The 23,600-nt window shown below is 41.2% G+C and overlaps 2 protein-coding genes across 3 annotated transcripts; one reads left to right on the top strand and one right to left on the bottom strand.

Annotated features, from left to right (window-relative positions):
* The first annotated feature begins 310 nt into the window (after positions 1-310).
* Positions 311-7,755, top strand: FGB (fibrinogen beta chain). 2 transcript variants are annotated; one of them, XM_050896154.1, is made up of 9 exons: positions 311-422; positions 497-498; positions 2,002-2,190; positions 3,460-3,643; positions 4,229-4,456; positions 5,045-5,158; positions 5,709-5,831; positions 6,017-6,302; positions 7,211-7,755. In XM_050896154.1, the coding sequence occupies exons 1-9, from the start codon at positions 311-313 to the stop codon at positions 7,437-7,439; spliced, it is 1,467 nt and encodes a 488-aa protein (XP_050752111.1). In that variant the 3' UTR covers positions 7,440-7,755. The 2 variants fall into 2 exon arrangements, with proteins under 2 accessions (XP_050752111.1, XP_050752112.1); XM_050896155.1 differs by lacking the exon at positions 497-498 and having other exon boundaries at positions 311-376; positions 1,987-2,190.
* Positions 7,756-10,354: 2,599 nt separating this feature from the next.
* On the bottom strand, positions 10,355-17,283 carry FGA (fibrinogen alpha chain). Its single transcript, XM_050896150.1, has 6 exons — positions 17,233-17,283; positions 15,259-15,387; positions 14,014-14,197; positions 13,571-13,716; positions 11,527-12,607; positions 10,355-11,154 (listed from the first exon to the last, which is right to left on the bottom strand). The coding sequence occupies exons 1-6, from the start codon at positions 17,281-17,283 to the stop codon at positions 10,445-10,447; spliced, it is 2,301 nt and encodes a 766-aa protein (XP_050752107.1). The 3' UTR covers positions 10,355-10,444.
* Between the last annotated feature and the right edge of the window lie 6,317 nt (positions 17,284-23,600).

The raw sequence follows: 23,600 nt of genomic DNA, 5'->3' as shown, positions 1-23,600 counted from the left end.
TGTAATCTGAGCAGGAGGTACTTTTAAGGATTTAAACGTCTATTTGATGCCAGCATCAACAGAGGTCTCTGGGACATGTAGATAAGAGTTGTCCAGAGAAATTGCTCAACAACAAATGTATTCAGGCACACAGTGAAGAGAAAGGTTGAATATTAACAGAGATACAGTGATTGCTCAGTATGGTTGGTCCTATCACTGTCAAGCTGGGAAATGAGGCTTGCTGCCCATATATATAGGAACAGAGACGACCTCTCCCTGTCAGAGCTGCTGGTGGGAGAAGGTCACTGAGCTGCTCAGGCAAGCCAGCACCATGAAACTGCTCCTGCTGTTCCTGCTCTGTGCTTCCTCCCAGGGCTCTACTGACTATGATGAGGAGGTTGTAATACTGATCATAATTAATAATAATAATAATAGTAGTAGTAGTAGTAAAAATTATTAATTTCATTTAATTGCATGCATGACTTACTCAGCGTATATGAGTTAGCTATGTTAGAAGCTGTAAGAAAAAATGATCCAGTGCATGTTCTTTTTCCACTTGAAGTGTTCAAAGAAATAACCTTTGTATTATTTCTTCGTGTGTATGTAACTGCACAATAGTTATTTTCTGAGTTTGGATATATTTTCTTCCTATTTCTTTTCTTTTTCTGTAAGGAATGAAGAATGTCTGCTGGTAAGATTAGTTATTTAGCTGAATTTATGTAAGGATATTAATTTAGCAATATTGACATATGATGTTACAGACAATTAATATCAGGTGCAAAGGAGTAGAAATGTGTAATTAATCATTGTCCTGTCCTGCCTCAAAGACAGTAAAAACTTTTCTACAGATTCAGTAGACATTGAAAAAAAAATTAACTGCCAGTTCATATAGCTTTACATTGGAAACAGAGAGGTAACAATTGTGAAACAAAAAGGCGAGCAATGAGGATCAATCTAAAACAACAGTTTAACCTATATTTAGTTTTGTTTAGGTAATATTTTAATGGGAAATACAATTTAGAATCTCAGTACATTTTTTATATTTTGAAAATCCCTGCAAAAATGAAATAGGTCAGGGTAATCAGAAATGCGATGATTTTCTGTTACACAATCCAAGCATTTGTGTCTGTACATTGACTACTGATAACACTACTATGCTAAATCATTTTCAGCAATTTTGTGATTTGTATGCTGCCTACTTTTGAAACTACTTGAAGCTTCTGATCCTGGATTCTTACAAGTGTTTGTTATTTGTAGCTAAGTCTGAGTAGGATTGGAGATGGTCAAAGATTTTGATTCAGTAGTTCAAACAACTATTAATTCAAATGGTTTAGTTTCAACAAGTGCTTAGGGACCAGGCCTGTTTTCCTTGCTCAGCCTCTTAGACTTTCCCATTTCTGGCAGAGATGGGGAATGTATGCATCAGAGGGAGTTCTAAAAACCTACCCTGAGAGATGTTATTGAATGCTTTTCCTAATTCCATCAGTTAATAGCTGGCATGTGGCCTGAGACCTGATAATGTATTTGGCTGTGCCCTGATTTTCTGAGACCTTACAAATTTTCCTGTAGCCCAATGAAAAACTGGGACACTGATAACGTGATGCTGAATATTCTTCTTAGCCTCAAGAATGTCTAATTACTTTTTTTTTTTTTAATCCTGCTACTTCAAGTTTCATGGTGCGTAGTGGCTCTGAACTATATAAACTTTATTCCTTGGTCAGAATGAGCTATTGAAATATTGTTTGGCTGTGGTTTGAAGGCTTTTTAGTTTGTCTATATCTAGGTGGAGGGAGTGTGCCTAGTCTTACAAGGGAGGGCATAGCAATGACTTTTACATAATGTCAGTGTAATACTCCCATTATTGCTTTTTCCATTCCATTCCATTCCATGGTTTTCCTTGCTGTTTAAAATATTAGAGAGTGCTGAACAGATGCCTCCACCCTGTGCATCGCCTTTTACAATAGCAATCCCAGATTCAGAGAGTTTCCTCTCCTCCTGGCTTTGCAGTACGACAGCCCTCAGCTCGGGGTTCGAGGCCACCGACCCCTGGACAAAAGGCGGGAAGCGGCCCCCACGCTCCGACCCGTGGCACCTCCCATCAGTGGAACTGGATACCAGCCCCGGCCCCCAAAGTGGATGAAGCCGGGGGACAAGAAAGAACGTATCATCTACCCCGACGCTGGTGGCTGCAAGCATCCTCTAGAGGAGCTGGTAGGTGTCTGCCTGTTGACGCAGCTGATAACAGCCGGTCCTTTTCTTCTGGTGCACCCAACACGGAGTTTTCTTTGCCAGATAAGGGACGGTCATTCATTTAAAGCAGCCCAACTTTGCTTCGTTTTGCTTGAGTTTGGTAGGACTGCATTCAGAAGAGTAATGCCACAGGGTCCACAGATTAGTCACAGAGTCAGACAGCCTAAGGCGAAGATGGGGAGATGAGATTTGAACTGTAAATGAGGAAAGGAAGTATCTGCGGGTTAGCCTGCACTTTCCATGTAGCTTTGCATAGGTAACTATTCAGAAGGACAGAAAAAACCTCTGCAGAAGTGCTGGCTTGAATTTCAGATAATCTCAGGGAACCCTAGGGACCAAAAAAAATAACGTCCCCTGTCTTTCTTAAAATTTGTTTCAGACCGTAATTAGAGCCTACCCTCAGTCACTGCCCCAGCTCTTACGAAAGAGCATGCAAGCATGCTAAGATCTGGCATACTCCTCGCTGCCTTGCAGTAGTCTGTCACACTGTCACTGCTGTGCCCTTGGCCAGAAAATGCAAGCTGTAACGGTGCTGAGAGACATCTTAGTGTCTGAGAGCAAATTTGAGCGCAGAGGTTTCCAACAAATGAAGTCTGTTAAAGCTTAATGAATACATGGTTGTGGTAGAGTCCCACTGCTGCCTGGGTATTTTGGTTCTCACGGGACTTCAGAATTTCCCACTTCTTTTTACAACCCTGCTGTCCTTGACAGTGCAGAGCTTCTTGCAGAAGCAATGGTGCTCAGCTTCTTGAGATTTTAATTTTTTAATGACTCATATGGCCATTTCATGAGAGATACATATAACAAGGTGTAGAGAACATGGTTGATTCTCTAAGGCTAGTAAAAGAGGAAAGGGGTAGATATAAACATGCACAGGCACCAGGTAGTTCTGACAGGCTTTAATCATAGTTCAGCTGGCATAACACCATGAACATTTAACAGTGCAGAAAAGTGAAAAGCAGATAGTGGACCAAAAAAGTGTGAAGAGAGAGCACTTTTTCCAAGAGCTTCAACAAAAGAGTCCTCCTGGGCGACTCAGGGCTCCTTCCTGACCTTCAGACTGCAGCTTCTTTGTAGAAGTTGGATGTCTTTGAGTCCTTATCTAGATGCTTAAATATCTGGTCTCACATTACTAACTATTCAGTGTGTTCAAAGGTATGGTCATTCACTGATGGGATTAGAAACTTATTATCTTGACTTTTATTCACAGCCCTTTTTGGTTTTTTTAAGGGAGTGCTGTGTCCAACTGGATGTGAGCTGCAAACTACACTGGTAAAACAGGAAAAAAATGTGAAACCAGTTGTTCGTGATCTAAAGGACAAAGTGAGCAAACTGTCTGAAACCTCTACAACTTTCTATGAATATGTGACTGTTCTAGACGATAAATTGGTAAAGACGCAAAAACAAAGAAAAGGTATGTTAGTTCTGTGAATTGCTAGTGTAAATGATATTGCAGTTCTGTTGGCATTGCTACTCTTACTTGTTAATGGGACTTCTTAAAAAAAAAAAATACAGTGGAATATCTAGCAAAGTAGGGTTCCATGACCATGTTCTCTTAAATCTTAAAAAAAATTGTTTGAGAGAGGCAAAGGAATGGATCTCATGGTAAGGCAAGGTTCATAGGAGGCCCCTAAATGTAAGGGTCTTGTGTTCCCCCCTTATCTGCTTTCCTATGTCCGTCCAGTCCCTTTGTGCACAGCTCCTGGCTTGGCACTGTGGCTCCCTGGAAAGAAGCTAATTATAGTTCTTTGGCAGAATATAGCACCACTGATAAATCTACTAGCTAGCAAAGAAATAACAATACACATGTACCACTTTCCTGAGAATCTCTGCATAATTTTTGCACATTGTGAAAAAGTAAGCAAAAGAAATGCCTATCCTTCCTCCCTGCTAAGGGAAGAAATTGTTTCTCAAATTGTGCTTACAGATTGCTCTTCGTTATTTCATAACTGAAAGCATGTTGAAAACTAATCTGCTTTTCATCTCTTTGCTTTTCTAGACAATGATGGTATACTTTCTCAGTACAACACAGAAGTGGAATTGCATTATAATTATATAAAGGATAATCTGGACAATAACATCCCATCTAGCCTTAGGGTCCTTCGTGCAGTTGTGGATTCTTTACACAAAAAGATACAAAAACTGGAAAATGCCATTGCAACCCAGGTGGACTACTGCCGTTCCCCATGTGTTGTTTCCTGTAATATTCCAGTGGTTTCGGGCAAAGGTACTCATGCAACTGTAATGACATCTTTTCTCCCATTTATATCACTGTGCAAATTGATAGATGCATCATTCAATTGGTTTGAACGTGCCTCTGAAGCCTGTGTCATTGATTAGGATAGCAGAAAAGATAGAAAGTGATCCCAAATGAAAAAAATCTTTTCTGGATACCTATGCTGGTCAGACCAAAGATCCTCTTACCCAGTATCTGTCTTCATTAGTGGCCAGTAGCATTCTAAAGAAATATGTGCTTCAGGGTCTTTGTAAGGTGGAGGCGATACATTTGTGACTATCATAGTTGTAACCTTGATTTTTTCAGCCAAGAATGGTTCTTCTTTCACAAGCTTGTCTAGTTCACAAAGTCATTGGAAAGTATACAGTCTTCCACCACTCAGTTTGAACTTTTAGAAATTCCTATTTGGAAAAGTAGAACAATGCAGGTGCACTGTTGTTTCTTCCCTGATTCTTTCACATGATGTATCAGAGAAATCATTAAAATTGTTCCCTTATAGTCAGCAAACTGAAGGATACGAAGATTGTTGAAGAAGTTCACAGCTCTTTCAGTAACTGAGTCTCCGGTTTATTCTTGCAGAATGTGAGGATATTATCAGAAAGGGAGGTGAGATATCTGAAATGTACCTCATCCAGCCAGATCCTTTCGTAAGACCATACAGAGTATACTGTGACATGCAAACAGATAATGGAGGTTAGTGTGAAATAACTATGTTGTTAAAATATTAATTAATATGGATGCTACAAAAAAAATCTTATTAGTTATTTGCATTTTATACAAACAAATATGGAGTTATAACTTTTGTAATTACTTAAGTCTGATTGACTTGTTCAGAAAAGTCTTGTTGGTCATCTTCAGATGCACAGTAGGATACTTCTATAATGAAACTGGAAATAAATTGCTGGGATAAGGTTGGTAAATAAAAACATATCTTACTATAACTACAATGGACAATGTATGGGTGGGCAGACAAGGACTGCCTGGCACATTTCTTATCCTGCTACTATGCACTAGACAAAAGACCAGGGCAGTCCTGCTTGTTCCACCTTTCCTTATGAAGCAAGGCGCTACTTAAGTGTGAGTAAAAATTGCAAGGCTGAGCTTGTAAGCAGTGAAAACTCAGACCTGCTGCAAGGAAGCCATATGCTCCGCTTGTCTTGAGATGAAGATAAAAGGGCTGTATCTTAATGTTTCATGCTCCTTTCTTAATGGCAATTTAGTTTAAATACTGTTGCTCCTGCAGGCTGGACTTTGATTCAGAACCGCCAAGATGGCAGTGTTGATTTTGGAAGAGTATGGGATCAATATAAAAAAGGATTTGGAAATGTTGCGAAGAGTGAAGGGAAGAACTACTGTGATACGCCAGGTAAAACACCAAGCATGAAACACAAAGAGCTCTTCTTACTGAAACTGTGTTCTCATATTTGTTGAAGCTCTTTGATTTTTTAAAATTAACTAATCCACTTCGGCAGACCTATAGGCAAATCATAAAGTTGCCTTGAAGTATATTGTGAAGTCTATTTCACAGAGCTCTCACTTGTTGCTTCTCAGGTGAATATTGGCTTGGAAATGACAAGATCAGCCAGCTTACCAAAATAGGGCCCACTGAAGTTTTAATTGAAATGGAGGACTGGAATGGCGATAAAGTATCAGCTCATTATGGAGGTTTCACCATACAGAACGAAGGAAACAAGTATCAGCTTTCAGTTAATAACTACAAAGGCACTGCAGGCAACGCGCTAATGGAAGGAGCTTCACAGGTGCATGGAGAAAACAGGACAATGACAATTCACAATGGCATGTTCTTCAGTACTTATGACAGAGACAATGATGGATGGTATGTACTTGCATTAGACATTTAAAATAAAAATAGAGCTTAAAATAAGAGCTGAATATAGAATATTTCTCTAATTTGCTGTTAGTTTTCACAGCATTTCGTAGTATCTTAAAATATGTTTTATCCCTGCAAGTTACCAGCCAAATGTCCATGCAGTTCTCTTGGCGTAGACAAGGGCAGGTAAAACTATATATTAGGTTAGTGCTGCTCCACAACAAAGTAAGAAGCAAGCATGCTGAATTTTATTGATTCCATGGATGACGTTACCATAGACAAATCAGCAAATCTGGATGTAATATATTAATTGTCAGAGACTGATGGTGGCAGTGCTGAGGACACTGTCTTGCTTAAGTAGGAATATTGGTACTCACTCCAGTAACACATAATGGGTCCTGAGGAAAGAGACAGGTAGCATGTCCTATTTAAAAACCAAAGTTCTGCCTACTCAGAAGACAGGAGCTGAGTTGTAAAGTACATAATTTAGCACTGTATCTCTAAACTATGTGCTATGTCTTTATCTTAATACCTGATTACATATTCATGAATAAAGGAATTGTTTAGATTGGGGAAGACGTACATTTCTCATTGGTTCATATCTTTAAATTGCATTAATATTGCAATTACCATTATGAACTTCAAGTAATTGTAGTTATCAATCAGTAAACTAAAATGACATTCCCAAAGAGATGCAGCTAAAATTTGACTTGTTTTTCTTAGCTGTTTCACCTGCCAAGTGCACTGTGTAGCACACACTTGTGGTGGTCAATCTTTTACAGAAAGTTCAGAGAGGATTTTAAATGTTTATTATGGTTTGAAAATTTCAGTACAGGGGCAGGTGTATGTAATCTGTTGATCTGTTTGCTTACAGTTCATCTGTCACTCTCGACACTTTTTTTTCCCCTCATCAGGTTAACTGCAGATCCAAGAAAACAGTGCTCCAAAGAAGATGGTGGTGGATGGTGGTACAATCGCTGCCACTCAGCCAACCCCAATGGCAGATACTATTGGGGAGGAACCTACAGCTGGGATATGGCAAAACATGGTACAGATGATGGTGTTGTATGGATGAACTGGAAGGGGTCATGGTATTCAATGAAGAAGATGAGCATGAAAATCAGACCATACTTTCCACATTAGCCATTATCAAAATGTACAGAATCAGGGATTTTCTTTTAATATTTGTACATGGTTATCTTTTTAGCCATGGTATTCAGGCTTATCTTTACATATGAGAACCAAATATGTATGTACGAGCATATTGTGACCTAAAGTGAAAAGCTATGTCAACTGTAAATCAAAATATGACCGATGAAAATAACTCACAGATGTATTTTGTTCCATTTTTCATTCGTTCACAAGAGAGAAGTAACTAGTATAGAATAATGCTGATAAAAAAACCCCAAACCCAACTTGTTTCACTCTTTTACAAAGGACTTCTATACCACATTTGAAGGAGGAGAGGATTATTTTAAAACGTTTTCTAAAAATTAAATAAAGCCTTAAAACTAAAGATTTCTTCACATGATTCCTAAGTATTTATGCATTATCCGGGGAGAAGCAAACACATTCCACTAAATAAGAGACAGTCATTTTCTTTTATATTATAAAGGTAACAGTAACTACCTGTGTAACAAGTTGAGAAGGAATAAAGTGAAAAGGTAGTATCTAACAAATGGGTAGGTCACCAGTCACTTAGTTCAAATCCTGTATGCTGGATAAAATATGCACTTTCCTGGGACCTGGCTCACATACTGTGCCTCTTAATATCCCTTCCACCATCCCACATCCTTTTATCATAGAATAAAATACACTATTAGAAGATCTGGCTGGGATGTCTTTCACACAATCACTATTGTGGGACTAGAGCAATTAGTGACTCCAGTCATAGGGTAGGTGGAGGTTGGGTATTTCATCGAAGCTAGTGGTCTAGGCTCCCTCTGTAGCCAGGAGCAGAGGTTGTCCCAAAGACAGGACTTCCCAACCCTGGTAGGCAGGATCAAACATCTCTCAGATGTGCCTTCCTCCACAAAGGAAGGGACCCAGATAACTAGTGATAGATGGATCCCATCTGAAACCTCTCATGTTGATTTAATCTGTGGAGCCCAGGAGGACAAGGAGGAGACATCATGGCAGCATCTCACTGCATGAGCACAAATGTTCAGCATCCCACATGCAGGCTTCCACTGAGGCTAGGGAACAAAAACACAAGGCGTAAAGCAGAAGCCCCTTTTCCAAAAGCACAGACACTTCTCCGCACATGGCTGTGAAGATGTCTTTGCTCTTCAGCAAAGTCTCCAAAAAGGTTAGACAGTGGCTGTGTTTGAGAAGCACTGCAAAAAGGCTAAAAGTGAGCTGCTGTGCCAGTATTTGATGATATTGTTAAATGGTATGAAACATGCTGGCCAGTGAGATTGGAGGCAAGGAACTTTGCTCATGTTTGTTTCTCAATAGAAGCACAGAAATATTAAACAGAGTTAATACTTGTGTAATTTTATGTGATAAGGTATAAAGGTAAATACAGCACGTTCTTGTGTAATTGTGTAACCAATATAACTGTTTTTCCATGCAGCCAGCTTTTTGCTAAAAAATCCTTACCACACACTGTCAGCAAGTTGCTGATTTAAACCCCTTATCTGTAGAAGAATCCTTGCTTGATGCATGTGCCGAGAAACATTCTAAACCAAGGAAATATATACTATAGCCATCGAGGTGCTCCTCATCTTGCTTGTGCTGCTTACAGTCATAACCTTTTAGTGGTCACTAGAAAATAATAGCCTGTTTTGGCAGTTGTATTTTGATGAGTTATCATGAACTGTCTTATTTTGAAGCTACAGTGTGCATGGTAAACTACCTACAATTCACCAATGGGACAGAAGGTCTACCTCCATATTTGTAGAATCAAAGCTTAGGAGATCCTTAAAAGTCAGTCCTAAAATGCATGCATCATTTATCAAAGTGTATTCCATGTTAGGTGTGTGGCAAAAGTGAGAACCCAAACCACCCGCAGCTCTGCCTGAGAACTGACTCCTGCCGCTGTTGTGCTCCCCTCAAAATGGAAATGAGAGGAGACAGCCTAGAAGTGTGACTGTTGAACTCAGGCAGACTTTCACGATTCATGTTAGTGGAGGCAGGAGTTCGTGGTGAACATATTTCTAAATTCTTTTACTTCTTTAACACTCTTAAACAAAGTAAATAATTCAAATTACAAATATTTTTATCTCCAGTCAAGGTGTGAGCTGCCAAAGACATAGACAAAGACAAAGACATAGTCAAAGACATAGACAAAGTTTATATAAAAAGGGTTTTAAAATCAGTATTTCCTTGAAAAGGTTTGTCAGTGTCCTGATTTCGGCTGGGACAGAGTTAACTCTCTTCTTAGTAGCTGGTACAGTGCTGGGTTTTGGATTTAGTGTGAGAATAATGTTGATAACACTCTGATGTTTTAGTTGTTGCTAAGTAGCACTTATCTTAAGCCAAGGACTTTTCAGTTTCCCATGCTCTGCCAGCAAGCAGGTGTGCAAGAAGCTGGGAGGGAGCACAGCCAGGGCAGCTGACCTGAACTAGCCAAAGGGGTATTACACACCATGGAACATCATGCCCATGCATACAAACAGGGGGGAGTTGGCCGGGAGGCATGGATTGTGGCTCTGGCATTGGTCAGCGGGTGGTGAGCAATTGCATTGTGCATCATTGGGTTTTTTTTCTTTTTTTTTCCCTCTTCTTTTTTGTTATATTCCTTTTCATTACAAATTATTATTATTATTATTATATTTCATTATTATTATTGTTAGTATTATATTTTACTTTAGTTATTAAACTGTTCTTATCTCAATCCATGAGTTCTACCTTCTTTCCCAATTCTCCTCCCCATCCCACTGGGAGCAGGGGGCGGGGGGCAAGGAGGGGGGGAGTGAGGAAGCGGCTGCGTGGTGCTTGGCTGCTGACTGGAGTTAAACCATGACAGTCAGTTATAAATAAGAGGAAAGAACTATTTTGTTGATAATTAATCAGTGTTTATTTTTGAAGCCACAGATGTGCCCAGTTGCCTTCAAATTCACACAGTAAAGGTACATCATGCACGTACATATAAAAAAAATCTTTTCAACTTGTAGTTGTAACATATATATTAAAAGCCTGTCTTTCTACAGGGTTTCTATGGGCCTGATTTTCATTCTAACAATTTTGAGGGAATAGTCAGAGGCTCTAAATGGCAGCCAGACCACACCGTTTTCGATCTCATAAGGAATGTTGTACCTGGGGTCGTAGTGGCCCCCCAGGTAGTAAATGCCATTGAGGTTGGCTGCCTGGCAGCTGTTGTACCACCAGCCACCCCCGTACATCTCCGCACAGCTCTCCTCCCAGCGGTCCTGGTCCCGGTCGAAGGTGCTGAACTGCATCTGAGCATGGGACGTGTATTCGGTGCCCTCTTCCAGCCAGCCAGCGATCAGCGCATCCCCGGCGGTCCCCTCGTAGGAGGACACGGCAAGGGCGTACCCTTCTGCTTCAGACCCTACCTGTATGATATACTCTGCATACACAGCATTTCCATCCCAGTCCTCTAACTCTACCCGAAGGAGAGTGTCGTTCTGAGTCAGCAAGTGTATGTTTTCATTGCCCAGCCAGAACTCTCCTCGCCCTCTGCCATCCACGCTGCCGAAACCTCTCTTGTAGTCTTGCCAGGTCCGGTTAAAATTCACTGATCCATCCATTCTCTGTTGGATCAATAGCCATCCTCCCAAAGTGGTCTCTTGGTCGCAATAAACTGACAAAACCTTATTGGATCCCGCTGGCTTGATTTTGAAAATGCCACTTTTGGCACCAAAAGTGTGTTTCTGGCGGATATCATCACAGTCTAAAAAAAAAAGTTGATCTGGTTTGACAGGAGTTATCAGCAAAATTTAATAAAAGGTTCAGAGGAATCCAAGTACCAATAGCTCTGAGGAAAATTGTTAAACATATCTTGGACTACACTAGGTATAGTGACAGGCAACATTGAAAAGAATTCAGAAAAGAAAACTTTACATACTTCTTAAATTGTGAATTTTCTATGTAATACCCCAGTATTAATGAAAAATTTTCCTTTTTGTTTCCGAGGTGGCAACAGACACAGTGCTTGCATTTTATCATCACACTATTGTACTGCAGTATCTAAAACCAATGTGTCTGGTTACGGATGGAGTTTGGCTCCACTACCTCAATAACTACTTCTGTGATGCCTGTGTACCTTTCCCAGTGCTGGCTGTCCTTTGCTTCACTCGTGACGATCTGAAGGTGCGTGCCTGAAAGTCTGGGATATCCTCTGCACTCTGATCATGTTGCACCCCACCTAGCTGCTCAGTTATTTCACGGGTCTTTAGTGATTTGGTTTCGAAAGTGGAGCCTCCCTTGTTGAAACTAGAAGAGGCGCTGGTCACTACAGTCTTGGAGTGACTTGCACTGCCAGATGGGAATCCAGATGGCTGAAGGTGAAGTCCTCCAAAGTCATCTTCTTCCTCCTCTCCTAAGTCTGTAAATTTGCCTTTCCCCTCATAAGTCCCTGAATGACTGGATACTCCAGTACCTAAGCGGCTACTGCCTGTGCCAGTTACATGTCTGCTAGTTGAAATGCTGCTAGATCCACCAAAGTGCCTACTAGCAGTGGATGAAGAGTCAGGGGTAAAAAATGAGTCTAGCTCAGGGAATAACCTCTCTAGCTTGTGGAAGTCATCTGTCCCACCAACATGGTACATGCTCCCTTCCCCTCCAACATTTGCTGCTCCTTCTAAATAGGAGCAGTCTGAGCCATCAGAAGAAACCATTTTTTCAACTACTTCTTCTCTGGGGCCATCAGGGCCAGTAACAATTTTTTTGGTGGTAGTTTTGGTGCATCTACGAACACTGGAGGAGGTTTTGTCTCCCAGACTAAGGGTTTCTCTCCCATGAGTAGGAGTAACTAATTTGCTGGTGTGTGAAGGTCCATCCCCCCTCGATTCTGCCATGGGATACAAGCTGTCACCTCGGGAGGGGCTCATGTCTGTTTCTGGTCTTTCTAATACCATTTGCATCTGCCTGATGTTATTAATTATGTTCAGAGCTTGCATTTCTGGCAGAGGCTTATGCTTAAAATGCTCAGGAACATTCGAGTCCTTAAGTGGCCTCATTTTCAGTGTGCTCAAGGTGGTTGTTTGAAGCTCTGGGTGCAAGTTGATGGAGTTGGCTTGGGTAAGCTGCTTCTGGATGTTGTCATAGCTTTCTTTGTCCACCTGGTAATCAAAACTTTTAGCACAGGAACCTTTGCAAGCTCGTATCTTAATATCAATGTCCACCTACATAAACAGAGAGAAATAATTTGGTTAGGGAGCTTTCCTGACTTTCTCAAGCAAGTGTATCCTTTAACTGGACTGGGGAAAGGTGGGAGCTGCCCTGGTACCTCCCACCTACAGCTGAGCTTTTCCAAAGCTCAGTTTTGAAATCATCCCTGGGTTTATTTCCACTGTAAATATGACATGCAATAGCACAGTGCACATGAGCTCCATGGAGAAGTATGTTGTAGCATGTTCCCAATCTCTACTCCCTTTATTCTTGGGGTGTAAGGGTGTCTTCCTGGGTTTGGAGGGAGTGCTGCAGAGCTGGGCACACTGCCTGGGGACCGGGGCAGAAACAGGTCCTCCAAGGAGAGGGGAAGACACTGGACTTGTCCCAGAGCCTGTCACGGCCCTGCTGTGAGGCCTACCATCCTGGGGTTACCACTGCTTTCCCAAATGATCCAAAAGCTGAATCTCTGATCCATGGATCAAAATGGGCTTTTGAGCAAAACCGCTGTTTGTGCCAGGAGTTTTCCTTGCATTACCATCAGAAAAATTGGCTGCAACCTGGGAACACGGGCTCTAATGCCAGCACTGGCTGTGGGCAGCGGTGGCAGCACTGGGGAAGGACAGGGCACGTCCCCCTCATCCTAGCTGCTCAGCAACTCCTTACAGGAGAAACGCCTCATACAGAGCCAGTTATCAGCAGATATAACATCCTTGCTGTCTGTCTGAGAGCAGAAGCGGCAGATGGGACGAGGAGTCCTCCTGAGCTCATGCTGGTTCCCACACAGCACGAAAAGAAAACCAAGCTGCACAGAAAGCAACTCATCTGGGGATTTGCCTCAGCAAGTCAGATCCTGTGAGAGCTGCATCATGTTTTCTTCCAGAAGGAGCACTGCTCGCCATGTATGGTATAACGGATAGACCCTCTTTCTGTAGCTAAGCCCTGGAAAGAATGGAAATTACATAGAAGCTACCTACCTCCAAGCGCTTCATCTCCATCACCTGTTCCTGGATGCTGCTCTGCAGAGCTTTAATTCTGTTTACTTGAGTGACAACTCTCTGCTTTAACGTCACAATTCTCCGCCTCAGTTCTCCTGACACATGACCGTAATTCTCATCAATCTCTGAAACAGAAATGCCTCACAGTTAGCTATGCCTGTGTGATTTTCTTTCCTAAAAGAGTAGCGTATTGTAAATATGTAATTAAAACATGTAATTAAGAACATATTTCTCATAGTACTGAGCAGGTAAAAATTACATTAGTTTTTACTAGTTAACAGTTAAGAGTCTTGTATTACTATGTTTATTCTGGCTTTTGGTAATAAGGTCCAGTGCAGTATATATTTTCACTACATATTGCTTACGCACAAAAAAAATAATAATTCAGCAATGGATAATAAAACTGGGTGTGAGATACTCACGCTGAGCACTGTCCAGGTTTGGTTTTAGTACATTTACGGTTTCCACAATTATCCGATTGGATTTTTTATAGTTGTTTTGATTGTCTGCGAGCAGCTTCTTGATTTTGTCTATTCTATGACTATAATCCTGGTCCGTTTCATCAATCAGTCCTTGCATTCTGCAGCCTGATGGACATTTTGTACCCTAAAATTGGAAGAGGGAAATAATTGTGTTAAAATCTTCACGAGTAAACCTTTTTTTAACGTTACATTTGCAGACTTTTGGCCAACGCTGAAAACACATTTAAAAAAAATTAGGGCAAGATTCTGCAAGTTCTCTCCAGATGTCCTGCCCTATTCATCCAATGACTTCGCCAAGGATTTGTGTGACTTAGAGCAAGCCACCTGGGGGCTGATCCTTTACCTCCTACACCTCTGGCACTGGTGTGATGGACTTAGTGAAGTGCATCCTCAGAAACCTGCCATAAGGGGGGGGCGAGGAACAAGTAAACCCTTAATTTTCCTTCTCTGTTCCTCAGGGGTGAAATAAGACATATATATATATATATTTCCCAAAGGGCTGCTGTAAGGAGAAGTCTGTTGTCCAGTTTGAGCAAGGATGTTAGAGGCCAGCTTATTTAAGCAAAATTTTCCTCAGAAAAGCTTAATGTTCTTACAGACTAAAGCTCTTTGCCAAGATTTCATCAAATAAATGTAGCATAGAGATGGGCTGAGATGCAAGAGGCGAGAGAGAGACAAATTAACAGTTTATACACAAAGACATCCAGTCAATCTTTATGAAACTTTTACTGAACATTTTGTCATCTGACTTCCTAAAAAGTAACTAGTGAAGTGTAAGTTATTTCTAGCCATTTCTTTTCTTTGTCAAACATCTTTCTTTCTGGTGCCTTTCTCTTACCAACTCCAAAAGTGGCAATATCAAAATTCTGAAAAGAAATCCTTCTTATTTTTTTCTAGGAATAGCCTTCTTTTATTTAATCCTTCTTTTCCAGACTTACTTTCTCTTCTGATTCTGCACCCCTGCAAACTTCTCTTCTCCCTCTTTCTTTCTCCTCATTTTTTTCTTTCCTTCTTTCCTGCAGGAGATCTCTCCACGCTGCCCCGACGTGAAGTGTTACCTGCCCTCCCTCAGACCTAAAGCCCAACTGCGTGCTGGCTGCATGGCACCCGTTGTAGCGGCCCGGCTCAGGTCCATGAGTGCCCTACTGACGAGCCCCGCTTTCGCCCCCAGAGCTCATTGCTCACCCAGTCATCGTCTGCACAGATGGGCCAGTTCTTCTCATACTGGCAGGTGGTCTGGGACATGTGCTCCACAATCCTGGGACCACGCACTCCTGCACCCTCCTTTTCAAAGGTACTCTCTCCATGTTGTGCCTGCCAGGAGGAAAAAGGGGAAAAGCAAAACCGAGATTAACTAAACAGCTGCCAAGAGAACAGAAGCATAATGCTGACGTCCTCAAACCCTCAGTAGCATAGCTGACATGTGGCAATTACAGTCATCTGGAAAGCATCACACCGAACAGTGCAAGTATTTTATTCCTGACATTTCTTGTAAGATATGTTTTTGTTTGTTTTGTCAGAATAAAGCTTTTCATCTCTTAAAATTAATGCTGCTATGTAGGGAGCTGGTGATGCTCAGGATATATTACGATAATATCATTCCACAGAAATCCTGTGTTCTGTGTGTAAATATAAAATTAACGTGAAATTAGATGGAAACTGGTTAAGTTAAAGCAAATACTAAAAAAATCCTATGTTCTACTTCCATTTGCTGCAATATTTCTAAATTTCTATTTTCATTCTACCACCTTCAGTCTACACAAAACTGGCTTAAAGATATATATGAAGAGAGTTTTGCCATTAGTGTTTCTGATTTTAATCACAGTTGCTACCTGTAAGCTTGTAGCACTGTAGCACTGTTTTGCCTGGTGTAAAGAGCAAGAAAGCTAACAACATCGTAACAAAAATAATAATGTCAGTGATGGATGGATTCCATTGTGCTAATGGAAAGAAAAGAAATAAATATACTGAGATTTTCTTCAAACCTGAGAAGAAAAAGTGCATATATACAAGCTAATTCTAAGCCAAAACACTGTAAGGATTCCTACTGTGTTATCACTTAGTAAAAGACTGGAAAATAATTCTTTTTCATAAAAGAAAGCCGTGTTTTAGGGCTTGAGATGTAATTAGGTCTGACTGGATTCCTCTGCACACCTTATGTTCTTTTCAAGCACCATAATTATTGCTTGAAAATGTTAATGATTGATTATTATTATGATTAATGATTAATTCTGAGGTAGAGAAAGTTTTCCTAATTCTAGCCTCCAGGGCCAGAACCTGAGCCCTGGGGAACTGGAATGTCATTATTAAAATCAGCAGATTCACACTAGTTTGATTCATCCTGAGGATCAGGACGCGTCTGACCATCCTGATCAGGATGGTCAGGTCACTTTTAAGACCAAGTGCGTCTTAAAAGTAACAAATAAAAACTTTACTTTTAGGTGGTCTGTGCCCTTTCAGCATTGACAGCTCCAATATGACTGCTTCTGTTTTGTCCCATCTGCTTCCTGTAATTTCTGTCATTTGTTAAGACATGCACATTCTTCAAAAAACAGTCACAGAGAGAAACGTAAAGAATCTAACATAAGATTATGGCCTGAGACCTCAATGAGAAAACAGCAAGGTTATATTAGCATAGTTGAAAATCAAGTCTATCTCCTTCCTTATCTAAAAATTGATTCTTACTTAGCTCTAGTTTAACTTGATGTTGCTGCCATGGGAATCCTTGTTTTTTAATGTGTATTTTATAATAAAGGTATTGTGTGTCATTTGTAGGCAGAAAACCCTGCTGAAGTACGGTCCAAAGGAGACTAGAATTCACCCTAATAAACATGAAAATTCCTGACTGGCTGGAGCCACTAGCATCCAGTCAGTTAGGTTTAAATCTTACAGCATCACCTATGAATCTATGAATTCATGTTAATGTATATGCTTTGCTGCTCCTGAAGCCAGGCAGATTCAGGAAAACCGAATTAAGCAAAACTAGAGAGCTGGATACTCAAGAACTACAGATGAAAGTCCAGCAGTAAAGTGGTTACAGTAAGCTTGTGCATATGTGTGTACATTGAATTTTACGAGCTAGGTGACAGCTGAAATACATCTATCTAATGAATGAACATGCAGAAAGATATGAAAAGAATCAAGCAAGCAAACTCATACCCAGGCTAAGTTGAGGCACAGCAACACACAGAGGATCCTCATTGATACCATCTTCAGGAGAAGAGCAAGCAGAACTCTGACTGAAAGGATGCTCTTCACTGGTCTTTTGGTGCAATTTAAGCCTTAATGCGAAGCTGAGATTAATCATTATGCTCCCTTCTGTTTGGAGACAAAACATGCCAAATGCCCCCTCCCCCTTAGGTGATTACTTAAGGCCTCTTGCACAAGTTTCTGATGTTATTTGCTCCAGATAAGTTTGTACAACACCAACATGCAGGCAACACCATGTATTCCAGGAAAAAATCTTTCTAAAGCTTAGTTTCTCATAACTGGATGTTCAGCTAAGATGTATGCAGGACCTAGCGGGATCCAGCAATGCTTACCTGCTGGAAGACACACACTCTGTGTGATGGGCATTTAGCTAGCATAATCAAAGAGTTGATATTTGAAACAGGAAGTCATTGATTTGCCCTTTCTGTGTGACTGTGTTCCACTGCTGTGAAATCCATTGGCCTTTCCAAAGCAAGTACTAGTCTAAGAAAGGATGATACAGTCTATCTGTGACCATGTGGTCATCAACCGAAATTAATTCCTGAGGAGTGCAGAGCCCAGTTTACATCACTTTTTACTGCTGGACCTTACCGGTATTTGTATAATGCATGATGTGTTTATAAAAATGGTATATTATAATTTTTTATCAAGTAGGATTTTTTTGAAATGAACACATATTTATGAAGAGCACAGTAGAGTGGTACTTGAAAATGTCCCAGAACAGATGTTAAGCATAATTAAATCTTCCTAAGGAGTCATGTTTCCTTAAATGTTTGTATAACGGGTATAGTTTGTGTGCGGCAATTGATGATAATGTGCTGCTGCTGTGAGCTCTATAACAAGCCTTACTGTTACTGGGACATGTTGTACATGGCTGTCAGACACTTGAGAGATGCTGCCCATCTCAAAAGTTGCCACTGCAGTGAGCAGGAATGAGCAAGAAAACCTTTGCTAGAGCAAATGTGGGCGTAATTAGTTGAAAGAACAAAATTCTCTCTTGGCTTTTTAAAACCACATGACATTCACAAAACTCTCCATCATCTACAGGTTGCAACATCTTATCATATTCTGCTTTAGAGGGACATGTTTAAGCTTGACTCTGGCATTGTACAACATATTTAATTCAAAATAGCTGATTTTAGCTTTGGATCCATTCCAGCAGCCTCTCAGGTTTCGTCTTCTCCTCCTTTCCTCTGCTTTTCCTCTTGTTTTCTGCCTTCAGGAGGCTTGAACCCTCTCCACGTAAAGTTCACTGCAGTTGAACCGGACCCTTTGTTTCCTCCCATTTCTGGCCTTGCATTTCATGCTTCTCTTATCTAGGAAAACCCTCTTAAACCTAATTTAACTTATACCAATATCACTAATAGCGAGTCATATCCTCAGGTAGCAGAAGAGCTCAGTAAGATGGTGCTACATTGATTAACACCTACACCACCAGGATCTGGTTTTGCATGGCAAAGGGTTTCTATTATATTTAAGGCTTAATCTTATCTGTGCACATTCTGAACCAAGACGTTTTGTTTATTTCAATTCCCTGCAACATGCTTTGTAAGGTCTTCTGTTGAATCCCATGCAGTGCCAGTAATACTATGATGCAACAAACCTCTTCTGATTTCAGCAACAGGACAGCCCAACTAACTTCAGCAACAAACGTCCAAACAGACCACATACTACCTTTGCTCAGTTTGAAGATGAGCCAGCCATGGCTGTGTTGTTTGGTTGATAAATGTCCGTAAGGCAGCTCCTGAACTCAAAGCAGATAATCAATATAGTTACACACCAAAATGCTCAGCTGCTAACTTCAGCAGGGGCAAGATTGGTGATGCTTCCCCACTCCAAGTCCTACACAGTTTTGTTCACTCTGTTGCAGCAGTTCTGTGAAAGAATTATAAAAAGTTCAGAGGACAATAAAATGCTTAAAGGAGGGAAAGACCACAATAAGAGGAAGTCTTGCAGGATTAGGATTAATTATTTTACAGAACAAAGTAAAATGGGCTTCATCCAAAATATACTGGGAGCCACGGAGAGTCCCCCACTGAAACTAACAAGCTCTGATTTAGCCTCCACAATGGATACAAAACTCTGCTCAAAGATCACAACCTTAGGACCTCCATGCTCAGGAACACAAGAATTGCAGGTACAACCTTCATGTGCTCTCCTTGTGTGTACACTCGTGGACTCTGCTTTACCGCAGGATCACGTGTGATGCTTCTTCCACCAAACCTGTTCCTCCTCACATTGAGCATGCATGGTGCTCCACAGGCAAGCAGCTGCCCAGAGCTGTACACTCTTTTCATTGTATGATGATGCTTTGCAGACTGTTTAAAGCTTCAAGGATTTTCCTATGGTGCTCATCACTCAGCTACCCCAGTGCTTTAGAAACATTCATTCCCTGGGCACGACTTTCCCCTTTTCACAGCTGCAGAAGCCCAGTGAGAAGGTTAAGTCAAAAAGTAGTTATTAATTTTTGGGATCCATTTTGATAGTCTGAGTCTTCAGAGCACACCATATGTGCAGATCCCACTGATGGCAGCTCTAGCTCTGTGCCTGCACCAGGGCTCAGGAGGAACATCCAGCAACCAGCTGTGAGACACCCAAGTGTCTTGCCTCTGGTCCCACAGGAACTGAATGATGAGGGCAGGAATAGCATCTAATTCTGCAGGGTATCAGCTGTAAGTAAGAGACATCTGTGCCCCACCTGGTCTTAGTCACTACATGCATTGCAACCTATGCAACAACTAAAGCATCCTTCATAATTCAGATGTGATGTGACCTGTCACCTTAGCTCTGGCTTTTCCCAATTTGTAAGAGCTTGATTTTGTGATCTTCAATAATCTCTGAACATTATTTTTGTAATTTACCAGGCCTTAAAAATCAAGAGTAGTCAGAGCACATCAAGCAGAAGAATTTCTGACTTTTCGTGCTAACAGAGGATGCAGCGATTTGCTAGATGGTGTCCCAGGTACCGGCTACCAGTGTAACACTGGACACGGCAGTAGCATGTGCCAGGCCTCCTCTGACTCTGATGGAGGGTGCAGCTCTCTGGTGACCTTCAAACACAGAAAACTTAAGCTCTGGTCCAAGTAAAACTTGGCCACCAAGGCTAGAGGGACTGGAAAAAGCTGATAACTGATCATAAACATTGCTAACAGGTAAGCTAAGAGGGGTTTCCTGCTTCATGTGAGGGGGATTGCTGGGTGAAGCTGGGGTGAAGGAGGAGCTCCTCAGGCTTTCCAGTTGAGGGCTGAATCTGGGCCTGACCTTCAGCCTGTACCTTTGCTTTCATGTTGCAATGATCCAGTCACTTCTCCCTGTGTTTGTTTGAAAGGCTAAAGGCCAAGAGCTAGATAAACTTTGGATTTAACTTTAATTCATGATCAAAGGACAGAAGTGCAGTTCACTACTTCAGCTGCCCTGCTCTTGGCAGGTTGCCACAGTAATATTCGGGGAGTCTGGGATTTAACTCTGTTTTGTGTGCCCTAGATGTGAGCCAGCCCTTGTTTGCCCGGCACTGCCCCTGCCTCCTGTCCTACCGCCAGTCCCCACCACCAGTTTCCAAGCGGTACCTTCTCCTCCTCTTACCTGCTTATTCATGTCCCTCCTCTGGATACCTTGCCTTAGACTCTATTCTCTTTCAGCCCCAGCTCTAGGCTCCACTTCCTCTTCATATGCTCCTCAGACTATTTAACTCTTGTGAATTCGTTACTAGCCAGTCCCAGCATCTGGTCCCACATTTTCCCCATGCAATGTCCCAGGGACCGAGTGACCCAGCAAGTCCTCCAGTCCGTCCACCTTATTTGCCTCTTTCTACCTCTATCCCTTCCTTGTCCACTTTTTCTTTTTTTTTGCCTTGGAGTGAGCATGCAAAAGAAAGTATTTCTGTTCCCGATTCCTCTGTTTTGTGCTACAGTGGTCTTTGGAAGAGTGACTGCAACCACAAGGTATGAAAGAAAAGCAAACTCATTGTAGCCACCAAATCCTATAATGAACTTTTATAAATTCAGAGGGGGACAGGCTTGCCTAAATACAGATGACTTTCACTATAGGCTATGGTCTGAGGGTCATGTACGATAAAGACTGATTTAGAACAGAGAAATATGACCTCTCAGTACACAAAATAGGGGCATTAAGTCAAATTGCAATGTATTTGCTTGTAAAAAATAATACCGAGAGGATTATTCTCTAAGAGTCAGAAGAAATAGGAGATCTTTTCAGGCCCCTTTCTGATAGTTAGAGGGTTGGTAACAGTAGAAAGGAGCTCCAAAAGGCATGAGTCTTGCCAGTCTTCTTTCAGGGCCCAGAGAATATAACTGCGGGCTGGGATCCTGCAGACTCCCTGATGAACTCTGGCATAGGACTTCTTTGAAAGATCAGGCTTCTTGGATTTGATAGCTCTGACCCTGCTGACCACTGGAGAAGATAGTCCTCTCCAAAGAGGTTAAAATGATTTGTGAAAACTTAGGGCACCAATCAACAAATCAACTGGAAGAATAAGCCAATCTTAGTTCTGGTGAGCAACCCATAAAATGCCAGCTCACACCAGTGAAATGTGTGTAGTTACAGCAGATTGTCATCAAATAAATCATTGCAGCCAAAAGCTAAACCAGGAGAGGCAAATCACAGTTCAGACCTAGCAGAGTGTGGATACAGACATCAAAGTGACAGAGGGGAAAGGAATATTTTTTAATTCCCTGTTGCAAATATATAAATAATAACAACCTTAAAGTCATGCCATAGGTGGGATAAACTGAAGACAGAAAGTGGAAGGGACTTGGCCAATGCCACTCAAGTGGCTGTTTGCAGAACCAGGATCAGACTGGGCTTGCCAACCCTCAGCTCGCATCCTTCCCCCAGGCCTCTCTATACATACTGCTTCAGCTACAAGGAACCACAGGAGAGGCCTCACGGCACAAAACGTTCAGGAAAACTGCTTTGCTTGGTGAGGAATTAGGTGTCAAGGCTGGTGGTGAGCCACGCAGCATGGCTGGTTGCATGGGTGCCACAGAGCCATGCAAATATACCAGTTCAGTGGTGTGGAGGGGTTGTCCCTCATCCCAAACAGTTGTTAACCCCATGCTGACCCTGTGCTAACGATGGCTTCTTCTCACCTACTCCTGAGAAACCTGCCTTCCTCTTAGATTTTGGCCCAAGAGTAAAACTTGAACTAAGTCAAAACAACCTCAGTAAAAATGACAAGAGGACAGCAGCTTATCATGCTATGGAGACTCAGATCCAGGGAAAGAGGCTCAGCAGCAGCCTCGCTAGAGACCTGGGCACCAAAACTGGAAAAGTGTTGAGGCAGCATAAACTGCCTTTAAGATCTGTCTTATTACTGTAATGTCTCCTTGTCTTTAAAATAAAGCATTTGAATGTGCTATTCAGAAATACCAGGTGAACTTCTGGCCTCTCGCTAGTAGCTAAAAATAAAGACCAGAATACACTTCATATTTCACTTCTTAATGTAACAACTTGAGATAGAGATAGATATAGATATAGAGATATAGAGATAGAGATATACGCATATATTCTAGCTCTGAGTGTATTTTTCATTGAGCAATTTATCCACAAACCTAATCTGATTTGCTAATGCACTCCTCAAATGCACTCATCAGACATTCTGAGTGAGTACATTCAGACAGCATCGCAAACTCTTTGCTGTTCTTGATCTGTGCTGTGAGTTTGCTTATGTGGATCACATGGAAAATTATTACCAGATGTAGAAAAAGAAAACACAAGCAAAATACAATTAATTTCTGCTGCAAATTTTTAACATTTTTTGGTTGAATAATGGCACTAGATATGTTAGATTCGTTTTTAAATATTTATGAATAAAAAGGGGGTATTCAGGAATAATAGTTGTACAGTGTAATACTATGTGCTATATAGCAAATGAAACTTTGAGTAATATTTGAGAAACTTGTTAATATGTATGCTCTGGAGTAAAATATCTGTTCTTGGTCATTGATAGTATACTTCCTAACACATCCTGGTTGAAAATGTATTCATTACTTCATGGTAAGCTCAGTTAAGTAGCCTTCAGCAGTAAACTAGGCCTTTTTCACATTGCAATGTATTTTGATCTATGTCACAAATCAATTTCATCAGAAAACAGAATGAAAACTTTTGGAAACAAGCCACATTTTATGGAGAAATAGCTCCAACACTTGCTTCTAAACAAAGATCAGAAACTACGGGCATGCAATTCAGGAATGACTGAATCGAACAGGTTTGATCAAAGTAACCTTCCAACCATCTTAAAGTTTACTTTGTTTTGTCTTGCCAACAGCAGAGCACAGATACAAGTTCAGATTTTTTGT

This window comes from Gymnogyps californianus, chromosome 4 (assembly GCF_018139145.2).
Source record: "Gymnogyps californianus isolate 813 chromosome 4, ASM1813914v2, whole genome shotgun sequence".
In the NCBI taxonomy this organism is placed as follows: domain Eukaryota; kingdom Metazoa; phylum Chordata; class Aves; order Accipitriformes; family Cathartidae; genus Gymnogyps; species Gymnogyps californianus.
This window is presented reverse-complemented; position numbering and strand designations above follow the sequence as displayed.